Genomic DNA, 20,382 nt, shown 5'->3' on the forward strand with positions numbered 1-20,382 from the left:
GGAGAGGCGTGTCCCTTCCTCTTCCTCTGATAGGCTGCCGGCCTAGTACCTGCAGCCTATCAGAGGCCGGCGCAGGCGGCGCAATGACGTCATCGCGCCGCCTGAGCTATATAGCGAGGGACACAGGCCGGAAGAGGCCTGCATCGCATCGCTGACATGGAGGCAAGTATAAGTGTTTTTTTTTTTTACAATAGTTTTACAGGCACATTAGGGGGACTCTTGTTACTGGCACGTGATGGGGGGGCTTATTACTGGCACGTGATGGGGGGGCTTATTACTGGCACGTGATGGGGGGGCTTATTACTGGCACGTGATGGGGGGGCTTATTACTGGCACGTGATGGGGGGGCTTATTACTGGCACGTGATGGGGGGCTTATTACTGGCACGTGATGGGGGGGCTTATTACTGGCACGTGATGGGGGGGCTTATTACTGGCACGTGATGGGGGGGCTTATTACTGGCACGTGATGGGGGGCTTATTACTGGCACGTGATGGGGGGGCTTATTACTGGCACGTGATGGGGGGGCTTATTACTGGCACGTAATGGGGGGGCTTATTACTGGCACGTGATGGGGGGCTTATTACTGGCACGTGATGGGGGACTTATTACTGGCACGTGATGGGGGGCTTATTACTGGCACGTGATGGGGGGCTTATTACTGGCACGTGATGGGGGGCTTATTACTGGCACGTGATGGGGGGCTTATTACTGGCACGTGATGGGGGCTTATTACTGGCACGTGATGGGGGCTTATTACTGGCACATGATGGGGGCTTATTACTGGCACATGATGGGGGCTTATTACGGGCACATGATAGGGGGCTTATTATGGGCACATGATGGGGGGGCTTATTACTGGCACATGATGGCGGGGCTTATTACTGGCACATGATGGGGGGGCCCTTGTTACTGGAACATTGAGGGGCTCTTGTTACTGGAACATTGGGGGGCTCTTGTTACTGGCACGTGATGGGGGCACTTATTACTGGCACGTTATTGAGGGCACTTATTACTGGCACATTATTGGTGGGCACTATAGGGGCATCTACTGAGGCCACAAAGAAGGGGTATTTTATATGGGGGGCTCTGTACAGTAGCATTTTATACTAGGACACATTATGGAGGGTACTATGGGGAAAGGGGAGAGGAGTACTATGGAGTCATCTACGGGGGGCACTAAGAAGGGGTATTTTATACTTGCAAATTATGGGGGACACTGAGGGCATCTACTGGGGCATGATATATGGGGCATTTTATACTGGTACATTATGGGGGGCACTAGGAGGAAGGGGGGAAAGGAGCACTATGGGGGCACTATATAGGGGTATTTTATACTGGCACATTATGGGGGACATTAGCTCAACTGGGGGCATTACAAGGGGGTATTTTTTGCATTGTCACAGGAGAATTATTTCTACTGGGGGGGGGCATTATGGTGGGCTTTATTACTCCCCCAGGGTATGAGCCCCCAAGTAGCAGCACCAGCCTCTCTCTGCTCTGCTATCCCTCTGCCCATTCTCCAAATCCTTATTATGAAATCTTTCTTATTAGGATAAAACACAACATCAGCTCTGCCGAGCCCCCGGCCAAAGTGTTGAAGTGGTGTCCGAGATCCCCAAGGGCCAAGCCAAGTAATTGTACGTTTTAATGTGAAATATGTTTATGTTATACACATATAGCATACACTGTGCCACACAATATACAGTATACCGCTACACTGTGCCACACAATGTACAGTATACCGCTACACTGTGCCACACAATGTACAGTATACCGCTACACTGTGCCACACTATGTACAGTATACCTCTACACTGTGCCACACAATGTACAGTATACCTCTACACTGTGCCACACAATGTACAGTATACCTCTACACTGTGCCACACAATGTACAGTATACCTCTACACTGTGTAGTCTGTTCTATAAGCACCCTTGTTCTGTGGTGGCGGACAGAAAATAATCTGGAAGTGCCCCTCCCGAGACCAGGATCTGGATCCGCCACTGGTCTGGACCGCTCACAGGAGTGTACATTTCTTCCAAACTGTAATCCGTATGCTCTGACCTGCAGAAATCAGCATTCGCTCGGTAACTAACAGGCAGTACCTGTAGCCTGGCCCTGTTACTGAAGCTAGCCGAGTGGTGTAAGGTTAAGGTACTAGTAGAGATGAGCGGCCGCTTAATCCTGATTTAAAGTTAAAGTTACTGCAGGATATGGATTACAGTTTAGAAATGTCAAATGTACACTCCTGTGAGAGGCGGGAAGGGAGATCTGTGGATGACACTGTTATGGACGGGGAAATGGGGATGACACTGTCATGGGGTGGATCTGTGGATGAGACATATAGCATAAGATTCTATATACGGTATGTGTCATCCACAGATCCCCCCCCATAGCAGTGTCATCCACAGGCAACTAGGACATGTTGAAATCGGAGTGATTTTTTTTTTAAACCACAGACAGCAGGACTTTTCTTCCCTGTTGCGGTTTTAGGTATTGGGTAAAAGTATCGCAGCATTTCTAAGCGTACTTGTGTAAATGTATAGTTGTTATAGCTGCCCCCCCTACTTTTGTCCTGGCCCCCAGTGTGCCCCCCCAAAATTTGAAAGCTAGAGACGCCACTGTCTGGATATAATTTTTTGACTTGTTTCTTGGGCTTTAGTAGACACATTTTATATTTTTATCTGTTTTCGGATTTATAAATTTAATTTTCACTTCTAAGTCTTTCTCACACATTCTGAAATGCCTATTTGTATTTTGGCACTTTTTGTATTTTTTATGTATTTTTTCAAATACAATTTCAATTCTCTATCAGTTCTAAAATACAATTTTTTTAGCTTTAGCATAATTTTTATTAAAATGTATGATAAGGTCATCTTTCTTGATATATTCAAATATTTTTTTGAAAATTGGAACCAAAAACAATGTGACAACAAATTATATTCTTTTATAATCTATTTTTTATTGAAAATATACCTACAAATTACAATTCTTCAATCCACACTGGGTACATGAAAACAGAACCAGTAAAGTACATGTGGAAAGAAATTTCTATTGTACCCGATTCATGAAAACAGTTAGTTATATGACAAAAAGACAAATTATTGTTTTAAACATTTTTAACAAATAAATGGCAAATTTCCACATTAGGACTTCACAAAATTCAAAAACATAGTTACTCTCTACAGTTAAGTTTTGTACATTGTTTTGCATCTAATATAAAAATCTCTAGTTAAATTTTATAAGATCTGTGTTTCTCTAGTCATATTAGCAAAATATAACATTTATATTGTACTGTATATCTCTGACTTGCAATGCCTGTAGATTTTTTTTTTTAAGTACCCAGTTAAAAATTTCTAGCATATGAAGATAGTATATACTCTGCACTTTAAAAAAATGATCTCTTATTTCACACATTTTATATACACAGGTATTATATAACTTTCAACAGAGACTGAGATACATTTGGGTTCAATGTCTGGTGAGTATTTGTATCACACTCCAAAAAAAAATGTTAAAGGGATTTCTCCAGGATAATAAAAACATGGCAACTTTCTTCTAAAAACAGTGGCACCCAGTTCACAGGTTGTCTGCTGTAGTACAGCTCTGTACTATTCACTTCAATGGAGCTGCAATATCCCACTTGTGTATATATATATCATGTCTTGGATTTCAATAAGGGCTCATGCACCTGGCGATTATAGGGTCCATTTTTTATTAATTCGTAAGACGGTGCCCATAAACTACCTTACACCCAAAATGTCTGATTTTATACATGGGTACACACAGAGGTTTCATGCAGAGAGGATTCATGCCGTTTTAAGGAGATATTCTTCCCTGTGCATAGACCATCTCATTAATTTTGTAACCATAAGGCTACGTGTACTAGGGGCTCTTATAATAATACATTCATACCCACATGTGGGTATGGCAGGTCAAAATTGCACATGAAGGACACATGCTTTCTTCTAGATTCTATTTTTCCACTGTGTTGCAGTCTACGTGAAAAATAATATTGCAGCAAAATTGCAGTGGTCACTGAATAAGGACTTGTGAATTCTAAGGGTTCATAGACATAACTATACTCAAGGCAAAATTAAGGTTAGTGTAGGCCCCTTGGCAAAAATAAAAAAAATTGTTGTGGGCCCCAATTCTACCTCTGGGACCCAGAGTATCTAAGCTTCCTATCTCAGCCACGTATAAGAAAGGGGGCTGTGCATGACTTTTGACACTGAAGTCTATGGGAGTAATGGAGACAGGTAAGCAGGTCACTCTCTTAGACTTCAAAAATAAGTCACACTCGTGTGGAACCACTGAACCACCTATATTTGCCTGGATAGGATCAGCAAATGACCATCGGTTAGGGAGGTGGTGGATGGACCTAGTTCTACATGGTTGTAGAGGCCCCAGGCCTTGTGCCCTCCCTAAAATATGGCCCTTGCTTTATATCAGATTGCTATTGACCCATACTGCATCTCTATCAGGATTCATATATAATCCATGAGAAATGGTGGCAATTTCAATGTGTAGACAACCATGGAGGTGTTCTCCCATATGGTGGCATATGTAGTCTAGAACCAGAGGACTGTGTGTGACCCCATATAGGGCACGTGGCATGACGTTGTTGGGTCCTCCTACTTCACCAACATCACACATCTAACCATAATGGTAAAAACTACCTTCAAAAACATTAATATGAGGTCACATATGAATATGTTCAAAAAATATTTCTACATGGATCCAGTTGGCATATACACAATAAGAGTCAATTATCGAAAATTTCCCAATTTAGGACCAAGTCGAGGCCTAAGAGGTCGATGTGTGGATTCTGTATGAAAACTCATCCTAATGGACTGGTGCAAAGTTTGAGTCTCATATATATGATTAGGATCCAACATGATTAGGTGAACACACACTACAATAATTTTGACTGAGAGCAGCATCAATATATCAAAATTAAAAAAAATATATATATAAAAATAGCAGTAGCCTTGGCTGTCAACAAGTGTTATTGTACTCTGTAAGGAAAAGACAGAGGAGTGTGAAGCCTTCAAGTAAATATAGTAGAAATTAATAAAATAAAATCCAGCCTCCAAGTAAATCTAGTAGAAATTAATAATAAAAAAATTCCAGCAATAATACAATAGTAATAAAATCTATTTTTATATTCGAGGACCCACAAGTGTGTATCCGATACGGGGCATTTCGTTTAGCAAAAACCTAGTATATCCCTTTTAAATGTGTACAATTCACAGTAATAGTAGCTCACATTTAAAGGGGTTGTCAACAATCCCTTTTGATTGGAAGAATCAGCTTATCAGAATAAGCTTATCACAGTGTGTTCTAATGCTCCAGGAATCCACCAACAAGTGTTCAATTCCACAGCAGCACCACCACAGGTGAAGCGAAGCATTGCACATTACCTATAAAAATCTGTGGAGTTCTTCTGTCATGTAGGGACGTGCTGGGTCCTCCAAAGACAGATACACTCTTTAGAGCCAGCCAATTGGTCAGGGTCCTAAATGGTAACATTTTCTCACAGTAACACTTAAAAGTTTGGTCCTCGAAATGTATTCTCATTTGTTACATTTAGAAGAATTACTTCAAAATACTTTTGACATCAGAGATACCCTGTCTAAGGGGCTATCAGTGTTAGCTCCCTCTTTAAAATCTAGGGGGTACTTTGTAATTAAAATTTAGGTAGCCCAAAACGTTAGGTCAATTAACCAGACTTAGGAAATACAGTTTTTGAGAGAACAGGGGTCTATGTAAAGAAGATGTGACCCTATAGCAAAATGGGGCCACTTCCATGCCTTGACCCCTACCATAAAATGGTATCAAGAGTGGGGTCAAGAGTGCTTGTCCTAGATTGTTAGGTTGTTAGGTTTGATCTAGTGTTCTACTCCTTGTTTGCTAATGTTGAAGAAAAAAAAGAGCCCTTTTCAACTTCACTCCACCCATTTGGGAAAAGTTGGATGGGACCCACCTCCCCATTTTCTCCCATAGAAGTTGTATTGACAGCGTCTATGGCATGCAATCATTAGAGAGTAAACTTGAATTTATTCCCAATAAGTCCCACCCCTCACATTCCCAAGAGAGGCAACAGTAACAGGCCCCTGCTTATCATGTGACATTTAAAATACTGGTGTCCCATTAAGAGGCAGGGCCCAGGTGTGATTGCTTCCACTGCCCCCCATAGCTACACCTCTTGTTCCCAAATCATATAAAGACATAAAAAAAACATAATAAAATAAAACTCTTATACAAACATGGCAATATCATCACCTGGTTAGCACAAACTGGTCAAAGCCACGTTGGCAAAATATTATTTAAAAAAACGGGTATTGTGGCACCTGTGTTTGGTGGTTGTCTGGATACACCCAGAGTCACACTGGCACCAGACGATATGTTTGAAAGTTAAAACAAAATGGAATGGATGCATTTCCAGTCAGAAGACACTGGAGGTCACCTACATCTTAGTTTCACTGTCTAAGGGTTTCTCGGTTTCGTTTTCCTGGGAGACCAGCTGGTATGGTTTCTTCATTTCATTTTCCTCAATCACTGAGTTGCCCATTTCTGTATCAGCCTGCTTCAGCTCATGCCTGGACAGATGTTCCACTATTCCAGCACCAAGAGAGTCCCCAAGCACGTTTGTGGTGGTACGGAGTCGGTCCCTGTAATTATATATGCAGGCTATTAGAGACAAGACTAATATGTACTTTATATATACACACAAGACAAAAGTAATTCTCAGTCTTTCAGCAACATATTTTTAGTTCCCACTTCGTCCATCCACTTGCAGACAAAGCTAATGAGTTCTGCTCCCCAACCACTTACAGAGAAAGCCTGAGTCCTGCTTCCCCTGACCACTCAGAGAAATCCTGTGAGTCCTGCTTTCTCCACCCACTCATAGAGAAAGCATGTGAGTCCTGATTTCTCCACCCACTCATAGAGAAAGCATGAAAGTCCTGATTTCTCCACCCACTCAGAGAAACCCTGTGAGTCCTGATTTCTCCACTCACTCAGAGAAAGCATGCGAGTCCTGCTTTCTCCACTCGCTCAGAGAAAGCCTGTGAGTCCTGCTTCCACCACTCACTTATGCCCACATGTTAGTCCTACTTTCCCTACTCTTCTGTTGCATATGTCATGTCACAAACACTACTATATAACTCTGGAAAGGGCTGGACAAGATCATCCTTGCTGGTGTTCTGAAAACTTGGGCTATTATTGCATGCTACAAATTATAGTAAGTTGTCTGGCCGCAGGTGAGGCAGAAATTTGGTCACCAGACTGAAGCTCCTCAATTTTACATATCAAAGTTTCTACCATCGCATACGGCTGCCAGTCCCCAGAGTTGAAGAATGGTATGATGGTATGGAAGCCTATGTCTACCGTTGCATACGTTTTTTCTTAATGCATCTATAATATAAATAAAAATGAAGTAACTTTGCAAATAGTTTTGATTACATAATATCCGACTACCATGGGGACATGCGTGTCTGTATAGGAGCTGTAGACAAAGTAGACTATTTGCAAAATATTTGTCATTTTTACTTGATATGCATGGTTGTACAGGTGGTCTTGGGCTGTAGGATTAGTATGACTTCTTTTGGGGTGGTTTAGAGGAGGGCATGGTGGATAAGACCATAGATAAAAATATTCCATGGATATCCTTGAGGTTTGATACTAATCTCGTTGTCACAGTCCTTGATCCTGCGAATTAAACTTTGGTACTTACAGAAACCAATCAACTGCAATGATCAATGTGATGTCTTCTGTTGGCAATCCCACCGACGTCAGCACAATAACCATGGTGACAAGGCCGGCTTGTGGGATTCCAGCGGCTCCAATACTTGCAGCTGTGGCTGTGATGCTACAAATGGAGAACAAATACATTACATACTGGGAACATTGCCACAAAATGATGGTAAATCACCTGAAACCAGAAAATACATTACTGGTCAAAATGCCATGTAAGAGGAGTGCTTCGATATTGTGACAAAGTTAGGCGTTTTGTAATTTATCTGTGTTTCCTCCATAATGTCCGGAACCCTACTACTTGTCTCACTTGTTACTTTGTTGATGTTGTTTTTTTGTTTTTTTTATCGTTTAAATGACGCTGTAAGAGCTCCAATCTGAGGACAGCATATATTTGGGGGGGGGGGGGGGTGAGGTGATTTATTGATACGAGTTAGTGATCTGATTTAGTGGTTTCATTTAAAAAAAGTTGTTTAGCTGCTACCAGGACTCTTAGAGAAAGCTCGAGAGTCCTGATTTTCACATCCATCAGAGAAAGCCTATGAGTCCTGCTCCCCCCTGCCCACTTATAGACAAAGCCTACAAGTCCTGCTTCCTCTAGCCCAACAGAAGACAAAATCTGTTAATCCTGTTCACCCATTTTAATCATAGAGAAAGTCTGTGAGTCCTACTTCACCCACCCAATTTAACATAAAAAAAGCATGCAAGTCATGCTTACTCCACCACTTATAGAGAAAGCCTGTGAGTCCTGTTTCTCCCACCCACCCATTTAGAACGCCCGTTAGTCCTGCTTTCCCCCACTCTATTATTGCTAAAGCCTGAAAAGCATGAAAATACTGAATCAAATCCTAGATTCATCCCCTCCCCAACTATTCTATGCTGCCTACAGGTATAGACCTGACAGAGCCACTTAAAGGGGTTATCTGGGATTTACATATGGATGACCTATCCTCAGGATAGATCATCAATATTAGATCGGTGGGGTCTAACTATCAGCCCCTACCTTCAAAACAGGACAATTTTTTGCTCACACTACAATCAGCCTGTGTAGTATAAAGAAGGAGTTGCTTGTACATTATAAACACCATCCTTGGGCCACCTCTTCTGCAATATCCAGTGATTGTAGCCTAATGTTCAACAGGTATTACTCAAATAATGGATGACTATAGCCAATGAGTTATTTCTTATTAGTTATTAAATTTGGCATGTTTGCAAGGAATACTGAGAGATTTCTGCTCTGAAGTGTGCAAAATCGTAAATGCCTCTCTAAAGCTGGCATGAATTACCTGATTGTAATAATCTGTCCAAAATTAAGGTCATAATTGTTGACTTGAGCAATGAAAATAGCAGCTAGGGCCTCATAGAGGGCTGTGCCGTCCATATTGATTGTAGCTCCCACTGGTAGCACAAATCGGGTCACCCTCTTATCCACCTTATTGTTTTCTTCGAGACACCTAAATGTAACCGGTAAAGTTGCTGAGCTGGAAAAAAAAAAAAAAAGGGAACATGTGAGTAGCATGGCATGAACTGTATTTATAAACTGCTGAGATTCCACAATTTGTGAACATATTGCATTTTTCACTGTAATTTTGTGTAAATCACAAGAAAAGAATCGGATATGACTAAAATCAATGAGGAAACCAACAAAAGAAAATAGACATCTCTTTTAGATTGTTCCACTTCCGATCGGTCTCTAGTGTAGACCTTGCACAGTGGAAGGGTTCTTTTCTTCAAGCTGCTACCCAACCAGTGGCTTAGCACCCTAAAGGTGCCCATTAGATGGACTTAGGCTGAACCAGCCAATTTCAGAAGGACTGGCCGACCATCTTAGGGTGTCTCAACTTTCCCTATTACTTCAGATGTTGGGGGAAAGAAGGATTGGGCATCTTCCCCACATTCCCCTCTTCCCACTGAGAACTCACATATGCTTAGCCGAGCCCATTGCACATGTGTATTGGGGCACTGGGATGAATAGCTAATAGCCAAATGAGTGGATGGAATTTCATTTGGTCCACCAGAGGAAATTAATCTGGAGGCCTACCCTCTGGTAGACCTTAGCAGCCCTGTTTTATAAAGGGCCCATTAATGTGTCAGAGCTTGGGCCCATCATAGGATCCTCAGGTACTTCTGGTCAGTCCGACCCTGGTCAGAAGCGAAACTTTAAGCTCTTGGGGCCCAATGAAAAATCTTCAACAGAACCTACCACATGCCATAGTGGTGTCTTTTTATGTGGCAAAGGAGCCTTTTGGTCCCTTCACCACCTTGGCCTGGATGTGCCTGCTACCTCTGCACCCCATATAGCTACGTCCATGGAAGTAGGTCATGACCTACTATTGGGCCAAGTAGGGTGGATTTTACATAGAGTCTGAAACTGGCTTTGGGCCTTTGCCATTTGAGGTAGTATGTGACGGGTGCCAATGGGAGTGTGGGACCTTTATGGCTGACGTATGGCTTTGTGGGTAGTGGGTAACTTCTGGAGGTCTTATAGGGCCCTGCCTCCACCATATGCTTCCAGAGACACTGTACCCATTGGATATTAGGAGGACAGGAGTAGAAGTAGAAAGAAGGCTAGTACTTTTACCTCGATGAGGTGCCCAGAGCTGTGATTAAGGCTTGAATCAATCCTCCGATGAACACCCAAGGGTTTTTACGGGTGACAAGAAAGTAAAGGAGAGGAAGGACAATGACGGCGTGGATAAGCAAGCCTATAATAACAGTGATGGTGTACATGCCAAGCTGTCCTCCAACCACCCCCATATCTTCCATCTCAGCAATCTTCCCAGCAATCAAGAAGAGGATTCCCAATGGAGCATACCTAGGAACAAAGCGATCACAGATTATACACCAAGTTCACAATAAACCAACAGAACCTGTAAAAAAGGCTGTAAGGTTTGACCAAGTCTAAGGGGTGAAACTTGTAGACCAATCACATTCATTGTTATGCAGCAGTGGGGTCCCAGGACATCAGCATGCAGTAAAACGACTAAATGATGTACTCTAAGAGGGCTGTACAAGGCCGGAGAACCTTATAAATACGCAGCCATTTTTTATTTAGTGTAAATTATATGCAGAAAATAACCCCAACATTTCTATACAGAATGAAAAAACCCCCATAAAAAACAGCATTCTGGGGACAAAATCTGAACTGGAATTTGGAATAATCCATATTTTAAGCCTCATACACACCAATCCTATAGAAGATCTATGTGCCTCCAATTTTACACGGAAGTAATCTATGAAAAAGGGAGAATGCAATGTCATGTGCCAGACGACGCCAGCAGGGGGCACATGCAAAAATGAGGCCCTTATACAATAGCCCATTATAGAGCACTCCTCACATACAATCATAATTAAAAAAAATTATCTAATAGACAGCGAGAACTTGCTTTTAAGTTGCCAGTGGGTCCATTAGGGGACCTCTACCCCTGCAGTGTTACACTTTTGGTATGTCCACCCTAGTCCCATGACAAATAACAGAGGTATCTTGTAGAAGTATTGCTTCTAACAGAGGACATACTGTAGTTCCCCATGGAGGTGCCATATGGTGCCACATGAAGAAACTACACCATAGATATCCATGCTATCACCATCAGTCCTCATGTATCATCATATCACCATACAAATCGATACTCACCACATAATTACGGTAACCAATCTCATAATTGCCTCATTGAGGCAGTCAAAGAAGTCCTTTAATGGTTTGCCTTGTTCTTTCATGTTTCCAATCACCAGACCAAAGCACATGGAGAACACCACAAGTCCCAGTGCATTTACTCCATTCACTGCCCCCGGAACGGGCACTACCTCCTCTCGAAATGTGGCCAATGACGCCATGGCATCTGAGACGTTGTTCATGACTTCAGTGAAAACTGATTCATTTTTCGGCACATAAATCTTGAACTGTTTCTTCTCGTAGTGTGTCTTGAACTGACCAACAAAAACATCAACGTTTAGGAATACAAAAAAAATAAAAAATCTAAATCTAAAAATGTGTGTATCCTAGGAAACATAACTACAGATAATCCTTTTTTTTTAATTATTGTTCCCTTGTCTCGAAAATTAAGCAATTGTGGATGAAGAAAAAGTATATTTTTTGGGTCTATAGATCCTATTCAGAACTGAATGTCTCCATGGTGACAGACTACCAAAAATCTTGGTGTAGTCTGATTGTGCAGCAACACTCCCATTCATAAACCCTACGTCCTGCTAACACATTGGGTGATACATGCAGATGCATACAGAAGCTATGTCAGACCCATACATTGGCATGGTATATGTGCTCTTAGGCAATAACCACAGTTCCAAAAATTTATCTAAATAAAACCCAAGCTTTTATACCAGATAAAACCCAAGCTACTTTAGGATAGAAATTATGAGATCAAGATGAGCTATCGACTATATTATGCACAATTGTTTTAATTATTTCTATGCTATATATTTTTACTATATATCACAATTGATTTTGAAGTATTCCTTTAAAGGACACACACCATATAGGATTATGTCTCTACATAAATTTGTATGGGTTTTGCTATCTATTATGGGGGTATATCCCCCCTTCTTTCACTATTTGTTCATGCTTATCACTTTTTTCACTTTTTCCTAAAGATAGCAATGTTGTAGATCTTTTTCCTTTATCACATAGTCTAATTATAGTAGTGTGGATATAAAATATAGAAAACGCACATGAAGATTAGAAACCAAAACGCAACTAAACCGCAAGGATCAACTTTTGCTCCAGTCCTGCTTTTGAGTACTACTGGGGGGGCTATAAAAGGATATGACAGACTAACGGGGGTAGAACCACTGAGGAAGGGGAAAGAAGTCCCCGAAACGCGGCATGATCCACCCCTGCACCTTTACTAACCGGAAACATCGATCAACATTCTCGGATGGACTGATTAAACAACAAAAATTGGAGTGCTCCAAAGTTTTACGTCTCTAGGACTGTCCTACCTATAACTGGAATCGAAAGGCTGTTCTCGCGATCTTTGACGGAAACCATGTGATATCCAGTGGTGAGCGAGGATGCCGATGGGGGGGGGGGGCATACAGTCGCATTGGTGTGGTGAGTAGAAGTTTGCGGTACGTAACCAACAGTCACCGGCTTTGATATTCTACCGGTAAGACATATAGTACCACTCTACTTAACACCTGCACCCGATCGCCAGTCACAGACTTGGCGCAAACCAGCCCTGATAACAGAAAATGTATTGTGCCCGATGGACTGAATTGTTGCATGTTTGGACGAACATAGGTTCACTGTGCACTCCCTGTGGACTGATTGCCTCCCCCAGGTGAATATCCGGAGAACTGAACATATTGCTGTCAACATATTGTTGTCCACAATTAGATATCCTCAGAATTGAGAGGAGGACTTTATACTACAATTGTAGGATCTGCTCTTTTGCACAGCTATTTAAGAGACTCTATACATACGGTTTGAGAGTCTACTGGGATTCATCTTTCTTTATCTCTCTGTCCCTGTGCAAGCACTCTGCCTCCACTTTATTTTAGCAACAGATATGTATCATCATCTTGAATTGTGAAAGATTAGAGGTGGCTTAAGTGGAATCACGCAGTATCACTTTCATCTTTTTTATTTTATTTTTACTGTCATTTTTATTGTCAGTTTTTATAATATCAAATTTTATTACATTTTCATTGTCGAAAAATATACATTAATAAATTGTGATCTTTTGTATATGACCCACATAAATTGAGTGCCAGTCTTATATATTTTTTCTATTTCTTAATTATCTTCTGATTGGGTGATCAGCTAAGACTAGAGCACCTATTCCATACTGAGAAGGTGGTGAGCTATCCACGCTAATTACATCCATTCCACATTTGCAATTTGGTCTTGATGAAGAAATTACCGTAACTACCATTTTGTGTCTACAGATTTTATGGAGATCTGAATGCCTCCACGGTGACAGACTACTAAATAATCTCTATGTAGTCGATCTGTGCAGCAACACTTCCTTCCATACCCACTACATCTTTCGAACACATTTTTGGTAATTCAAGACGATGCATACAGAATATCAGACCCATACGTTGGCACGGTATATCTGCATCCAGGCATCAACCAATATGGCCACCATTACAGTTCCAACAGGGCTTTTCACGCAACTTCCAACATCTAAATATCAGATAAACAGCCAAGAATACAGATCATTAGAAATCTCATACCTGTTTGAAGCAGGCTTCCACCATATTTGGAGGGAACATGTTTCTGTCAGAGAAGAAGACGACATAGCCAAATGTTACAAAATGCAAAAACCTACTTACCACAAACAATGTCTAAAGCTTTCAAGTCATGTCTGAGGACCAGGAATTCTATAGAATTTTGCTTAGCAAATTATATCTCGCTTATTTTGTGGGGGGTTTTGTGTGCGTATTTTTGAAGAATTTTGGGGGTCAATGGACTTTCTAAAAGGACTTCAAAAATTCCTGGAAAAACTCTAGCACAAATTAAAAAAACTAAGTATAAAAAAAAAAGTGCTAAAACCTGAAATACAGACATAAAAGTGTGTAAAAGGGAGCAAAAACTAAGCTAAGGGGTGTACCAGCCACTGAGGCAGACCATATGAATGCTATGGGTGAGGGAGGCCCAACTCTGAACTGCTTCCCCTGTTCCCAACATACATTCAGGAAGCCACATATAGGGAGACGTCAGTGCAAAGAAATTATTTACAGCTTCCATTGATATCAATGTTAACTGTATAAATTCGTATGCACTGAGCTCCCTCTTGTGGTGGCTGCAGGCAGACAGTTTTATATTATATTGTGTGAAGGAAAGCAGGAGATTTATCATTAAAATATGGTGGTCAGAATGAGTATCTTATTTATAGAGCATCTGTTCCAATTTTTTTGCCATGCAAGTCAGATAAAGTTTGCCCATAATCTAGGGAGTCACGCTTTGTTTTCCAGAGTGGGGTAGGTGGGCCCATACCATGTTTGCTATGGGGCTCTAAGACATCTGTGGATGCTTCTGAGTAAGATATAATGAAATTCCTTTAATATGGTGTCCAATAATCCAGAAATCCAGCATTTCTTTTGGGGATTATTTTTTCCCCACACACTTAGTTGTTTTCTATACATTTTTATGACTGTCCCATAATTCAGAATAATGTGAAGAATCCCACCAGTGCCGACTTTAACTTTGCCAAGAAAATGGCAGATGCTTAAAAATATTAACGCACCTGATTAAATCCATAAAAGCATCGGCAGCTGTAACTGGTTCGATTTTTCCCTCTCGATGCATATTTTCTTTGGTGCCCTTTCCGGGGTGGATGACGACGACGATGATGATTCCAATGATTACAGCGATGATCGTTGTCGTCATGTAGTAGACAACGGCTCTTAATCCCATTTTCCCAGAAGCCTTACTGTCCAGGGCGGCCATACCTAAAAGTAAAAAAATAAATAAAAATTGATTACCTATTAGTAGTGTACAGGGTGCAACCGGGCCCTGAGCGGCCCCAAAGATCCTTTTGTCACATAAAATTACACCAGTGTTATAAATGCCACATTGGCAGGTGGGGGCCCTGAAATAAAAATTCTTGGACCCCAGGGCAAATTCTATTTCCTTTGATTTTTGTTATTTTTGCACATTTTTTAAAACAAGGGAATGAGATGCTGGTTGATATTTCAGATTTTTCTATCCAATACAGAAGAGTATTGTGTTGGTTTTCTCCTCCACAAGATTTCTATGACATTTTGGCCCCATCTCTATGCCCTTCCCTTATTTCCAACAATGTAGGTCCTCTGGGGAGGGAGTTTTGGACAGGTCCTCCCTCCCATTAGCAACAAGCCCCTCCCTCCAAGGGCAGCGGCCTTTATAGCAAAGGCCTTCCATCCAGCTTTTCACCCAGCTGGATGAACTGCTCCACCTAGTATAATAACATTTTACATAGCAGTTCTCATATTACATATATGAACCAGGAAGCTAAGGATGAACAGTGTTCTAGGACCTTTCCAGATTGATGCAGTGGGGAGATAAAAAAAGATCTATGTGAGCCTTGACTAGCTATCTTACTGGACTGCAAGAGCACATATCAAGGTAGGCTGCCTGTCAACCAAGATTGAAGGTTTGCAATTTTGTGTTTTACAGATTTAATGCATACTGAATTTTCGTTGCGTTTTGCCACAGAAAAAAAACAGAATTACCTTGAGATGTCCACAGTCTCTAAAGTGCAAATGTGTGCAGGACCTTTATTACTGCTGAAGGACCTCTGATCGCATGACCAAATGTCCGTAGGTCCTCAAGTTGAGCTGCAACACTGCACAGAGACAGCATGAGCTGCTATGTAAGTGTCTGGAATCTGGTCTGGGGGTCTATATTTTTTTAGGTAATCTAGAGGGCTTGGATTTAAAGTGTCTGGCTATGTTTCTGTATTTAAAGGGCATCTGTCAGTAGATTTGTACCGATGACACTGGCTGACCTGTTGCCTGTTTGCTTGGCAGCTGAAGGCATTTGTGTTGGTCCTATGTTCACATGTGTTTGAATTGCTGAGAAAAATGATATTTTAATATATGCAAATGAGCCTCTAGGAGCAACGGGAGCATTGCCATTGCACCTAGAGGCTCCGCTTTCTGCAAATGCAGCCCCATCTGCACTTTAAATTGACAGGACCAGGCAGTGAATTCTTTGTCACGGCAGGCCCTGTCAATTGATGGTCTTTTTATTGTGGGGTCAGAAATGGGTTTTGTATATATGCATACTTTATATTCACGGGTTTGGCACGAGGGATGTATTTTTCCGGGGGTCTGTATTTATTCAGGGTTCTGTATTTTGGGATCTAAACTGAGGTATGAATTTATTCTGAGATATATTTATTTAGGTCTCATCTGGGTATCATATTTTAAGGGGGTCTGGTCTGGGGCATGTAGGCAATTTTTGGGGCCTGAATGTATTCTGAGGTCTACATTTATAAATCGAGGTCTGGTCTGAGGTCTGCATTTATAAATCGAGGTCTGGTCTGAGGTCTGCATTTATAAAATCGAGGTCTGGTCTGAGGTCTGCATTTATAAAATCGAGGTCTGGTCTGAGGTCTGCATTTATAAAATCGAGGTCTGGTCTGAGGTCTGCATTTATAAAATCGAGGTCTGGTCTGAGGTCTGCATTTATAAATCAAGGTCTGGTCTGAGGTCTGCAATTAAAATCATGGTCTGATCTGAGGTCTACATTTATGATTGAGGTCTGATCTGAGGTTAGCATTTATATTGAGGTCTGGTCTGAGGTCTGCATTTATATCAAGATCTGGTCTGAGGTCTGTAGTTATATTGAGGTCTGGTCTGTGGTGTGTATTTATATTGGTGTCTAGTCTCAGGTCTGTAGCAGACCATGCAGCTGCTATGTGGACCTAGGAGGACAACCACTTGTTGGTCCCATCCCCTTTTTTACTGGGTGCGACAATCTGTGCAGGACTCCCTTCTACAGGGGAAGTGCAAAAAATGTGAGAACTGATCCAGTAGAAATGGAGGGGAAACTAAACACTAGGCCCTTTTGTTTCTGCCGACAAATGGGGCCCCTTCATGCAATTTACTAACTAGACTAAACATACTAACTTTTTGGGATATTTTCATTGATACACTGAAGCGCTGGGTAATATGGTTGTTTGCCTGCAATTTACCATATGGGCGGTGAACACTCAAGGGCTGAGAACTCTTAGGCGAGGTCGTCCAAATAGAAAAACATTCTGTTCAGTTTCTATTCATCCGGCTTTTGTTCTGGGCTGATGTAGAGTAAAACTGGATTTTTTCCCTACCCCGCAGCCCCCAGAAAGGGCTTGTTATGTCTTTATCTCGGCACAGTGTGACCATTTCACACTCGCTTAAGGAGAAAGGGGCCAGGAGCCGAATAGAAAGAGAAGGGATTGAGGGAGATTTTTCTTGTTTGCAAGTTCTGTTTGTCCCTTCACGTCATCCCTTTCACCATTTGAGTGTGTGTGAGGCAAAAAAAAAAGTCGCCCGGGCTTCATTTGGAGTTGCTGTGGCAACAAGAGAGGCATCCTTGTTTGTGGTGCCCATTGGCACTGCAAGTTTCCCAGGGCCTGACACAGACGAGAGGGGGTGGGAAGGTGGGGGCCACCGTGCATGGCGATGAATACAATATTAGGGATGTGGGAGAGAGAGATTTGCAGGGGATTAAAAGGAGAACATACATCTACTCACAACAATGGAGGCTTTTGCTCGCTGCCTGTGAAAGAGTGAACGACGGATACAAAGGTCCATGACACATGACGGATACAGAACTAACTTTATTGCACCTCCATCAAGTATCCGTGTCAGGTATCCATTCAGCGCTGACCGTGATTAGTACCACATAGAACACTGGGCTTCTGTGACAGTCGCAGGCACTACACAACTCCGAGTTGTCCGCCACAATATACAGTACAATGTGCAGGGACTTATTGATGGGCAGGTTTAAAGGGAGGTTCCGGTTTTACGCATATAAAACATGATCATTAAGCACTAAAAATATAAAGCAACTTTATAATGTAGTTCGTTTTTTAAACCTTTTCAGTGAATAAGAAGACCCTTGTTTCCAATCACAGGCAGTAATCCGGTCCATAGCCAGTCCTGCTCTCAGCTGAAAAGTGGATACAGTTGTGTCCAGTCCAGACAATGCTCTGTGAGCTAAACAGCCCGGACTCCAGACTGATACATTGTAACAAACTAGTACAGTTGTGTCCAGTCCAGACAATGCTCTGTGAGCTAAACAGCCCGGACTCCAGACTGATACATTGTAACAAACTAGTACAATTGTATCCAGTCTAGACAATGCTCTGTGAGCTAAACAGCCCGGACTCCAGACTGATACATTGTAACAAACTAGTACAGTTGTGTCCAGTCCAGACAATGCTCTGTGAGCTAAACAGCCCGGACTCCAGACTGATACATTGTAACAAACTAGTACAGTTGTGTCCAGTCCAGACAATGCTCTGTGAGCTAAACAGCCCGGACTCCAGACTGATACATTGTAACAAACTAGTACAATTGTATCCAGTCTAGACAATGCTCTGTGAGCTAAACAGCCCGGACTCCAGACTGATACATTGTAACAAACTAGTACAGTTGTGTCCAGTCCAGACAATGCTCTGTGAGCTAAACAGCCCGGACTCCAGACTGATACATTGTAACAAACTAGTACAGTTGTGTCCAGTCCAGACAATGCTCTGTGAGCTAAACAGCCCGGACTCCAGACTGATACATTGTAACAAACTAGTACAATTGTATCCAGTCTAGACAATGCTCTGTGAGCTAAACAGCCCGGACTCCAGACTGATACATTGTAACAAACTAGCACAGTTGTATCCAGTCTAGACAATGCTCTGCGAGCTACACACATCAGCAGAAGCTGCACACACCTCTCTGCTAGTTTGTTACAATGTATCAGTCTGGAGTCCAGGCTGTTTAGCTCACAGAGCATTGTCTACAATGGTCTCCACTTCTCTGCTGAGAGCAGGACCAGTTAAGGACAGGATTACTGCTTCTGAATGGAAGCAATAATGTGTTCTCATCCACTGGCAGCCAACAAAGATTTCCAGGACATCCTATGGCAGCACAACTTTCGTGACTGTAATGCCTACGGACTACAAGAAATACATTTTCATTTTTGATAGTAAGCCAAGATCTTGAAAGTTGGGTGAACTGAAACAAAATGTATTTTGCCGATTCTACAGTAAAAGCAGTGCTGCAGTACCGTTCATGGCCACTACCCAGCGTATGGAACACAAGAGCAGCTGATTGGCAGGTGTGCCGGACTGCCACCGATCTTATACTGAAGACCTATCCTAAAGATAGAAAAAAAAACTTCAAATAATATTATTATTATTTATTATTATTATTAATAATAAATTATATTTATGGACTTCTTATTGAATTCAGGAGGAGCTGTTACAAAATTCACATTGTCAACCAATGCCTTATAATGGGATCTGTTGGGGTCTCCTTTAGCTTATAAAGGGGTCTGTTGAGTTCTGCAAAGGAGTATGTCATTTTGACCGAAAAAAACCCAGCTATTTATTTTCATCAAAGGTGGCGCAATGTGTGACGGAGCCTCATACGCAGATGTAAGCAGAGCGTACGTCCTCAGTAAGCTCTCCTATTGGCAGCTGTTATTTATTAGCCATATTATTCTTGTGCCTATTATCTACAGTATTCAGTCTTGCTAGTATAGGTCGTGTGAATACACAGAAGTCCCTAGAGCATTTAAAATGTCCTGAGGATAGATTTTAGATTCTTTACACATCTGTGCTATGGGGTTCCTTGCTATCAGGTAGTTATCGGTTCAGCGTTGGTTGAAAATAAAAACTTTGGTTTCCCATGTGTGTCCGAGTATTTAATACGGATGACCTAACCTATCGGCCTAAGGCCGATGAGCACCACGGCCTCTTAGCCATGTAACATCATGTTCATCCTTCACATGGCCTAGGTACAGCCCTGTCCATTCAAGAGAATGGGGCTAAGCAGCAATACAATGGACGGCGCTGTGCTTGGTATGCTGTTAGGAGGCCGCAGTACCTCTCCTGAGGATAGGTCATCAGTATTAGACACTCAAAAAAAAATAACTATAATTTACTGGGTGACAACTCCAAACCTGCATAGCT

At 41.9% G+C, this 20,382-nt stretch overlaps 1 protein-coding gene across 2 annotated transcripts in view; it reads right to left on the bottom strand.

Moving 5' to 3' along the window:
- Positions 1 to 2,952: 2,952 nt before the first annotated feature.
- SLC1A3 (solute carrier family 1 member 3) overlaps positions 2,953 to 20,382 on the bottom strand; it is a 57,397-nt gene continuing 39,967 nt past the window's right edge. The window contains exons 3-9 of one of the 2 annotated variants that reach the window (XM_040420966.1): positions 14,971 to 15,175; positions 13,958 to 14,000; positions 11,397 to 11,689; positions 10,344 to 10,577; positions 9,049 to 9,243; positions 7,743 to 7,877; positions 2,953 to 6,678 (exon numbers count right to left, since the gene is read on the bottom strand). In XM_040420966.1, the coding sequence (XP_040276900.1) occupies positions 6,474 to 6,678; positions 7,743 to 7,877; positions 9,049 to 9,243; positions 10,344 to 10,577; positions 11,397 to 11,689; positions 13,958 to 14,000; positions 14,971 to 15,175 (1,310 nt within the window). In that variant the 3' untranslated portion in view covers positions 2,953 to 6,473. The remainder of the gene's footprint in view (positions 6,679 to 7,742; positions 7,878 to 9,048; positions 9,244 to 10,343; positions 10,578 to 11,396; positions 11,690 to 13,957; positions 14,001 to 14,970; positions 15,176 to 20,382) is intronic. The other variant, XM_040420965.1, reaches the window with a different exon arrangement.

The sequence above is a fragment of the Bufo bufo genome, chromosome 2 (assembly GCF_905171765.1).
Source record: "Bufo bufo chromosome 2, aBufBuf1.1, whole genome shotgun sequence".
Lineage (NCBI taxonomy): Eukaryota > Metazoa > Chordata > Amphibia > Anura > Bufonidae > Bufo > Bufo bufo.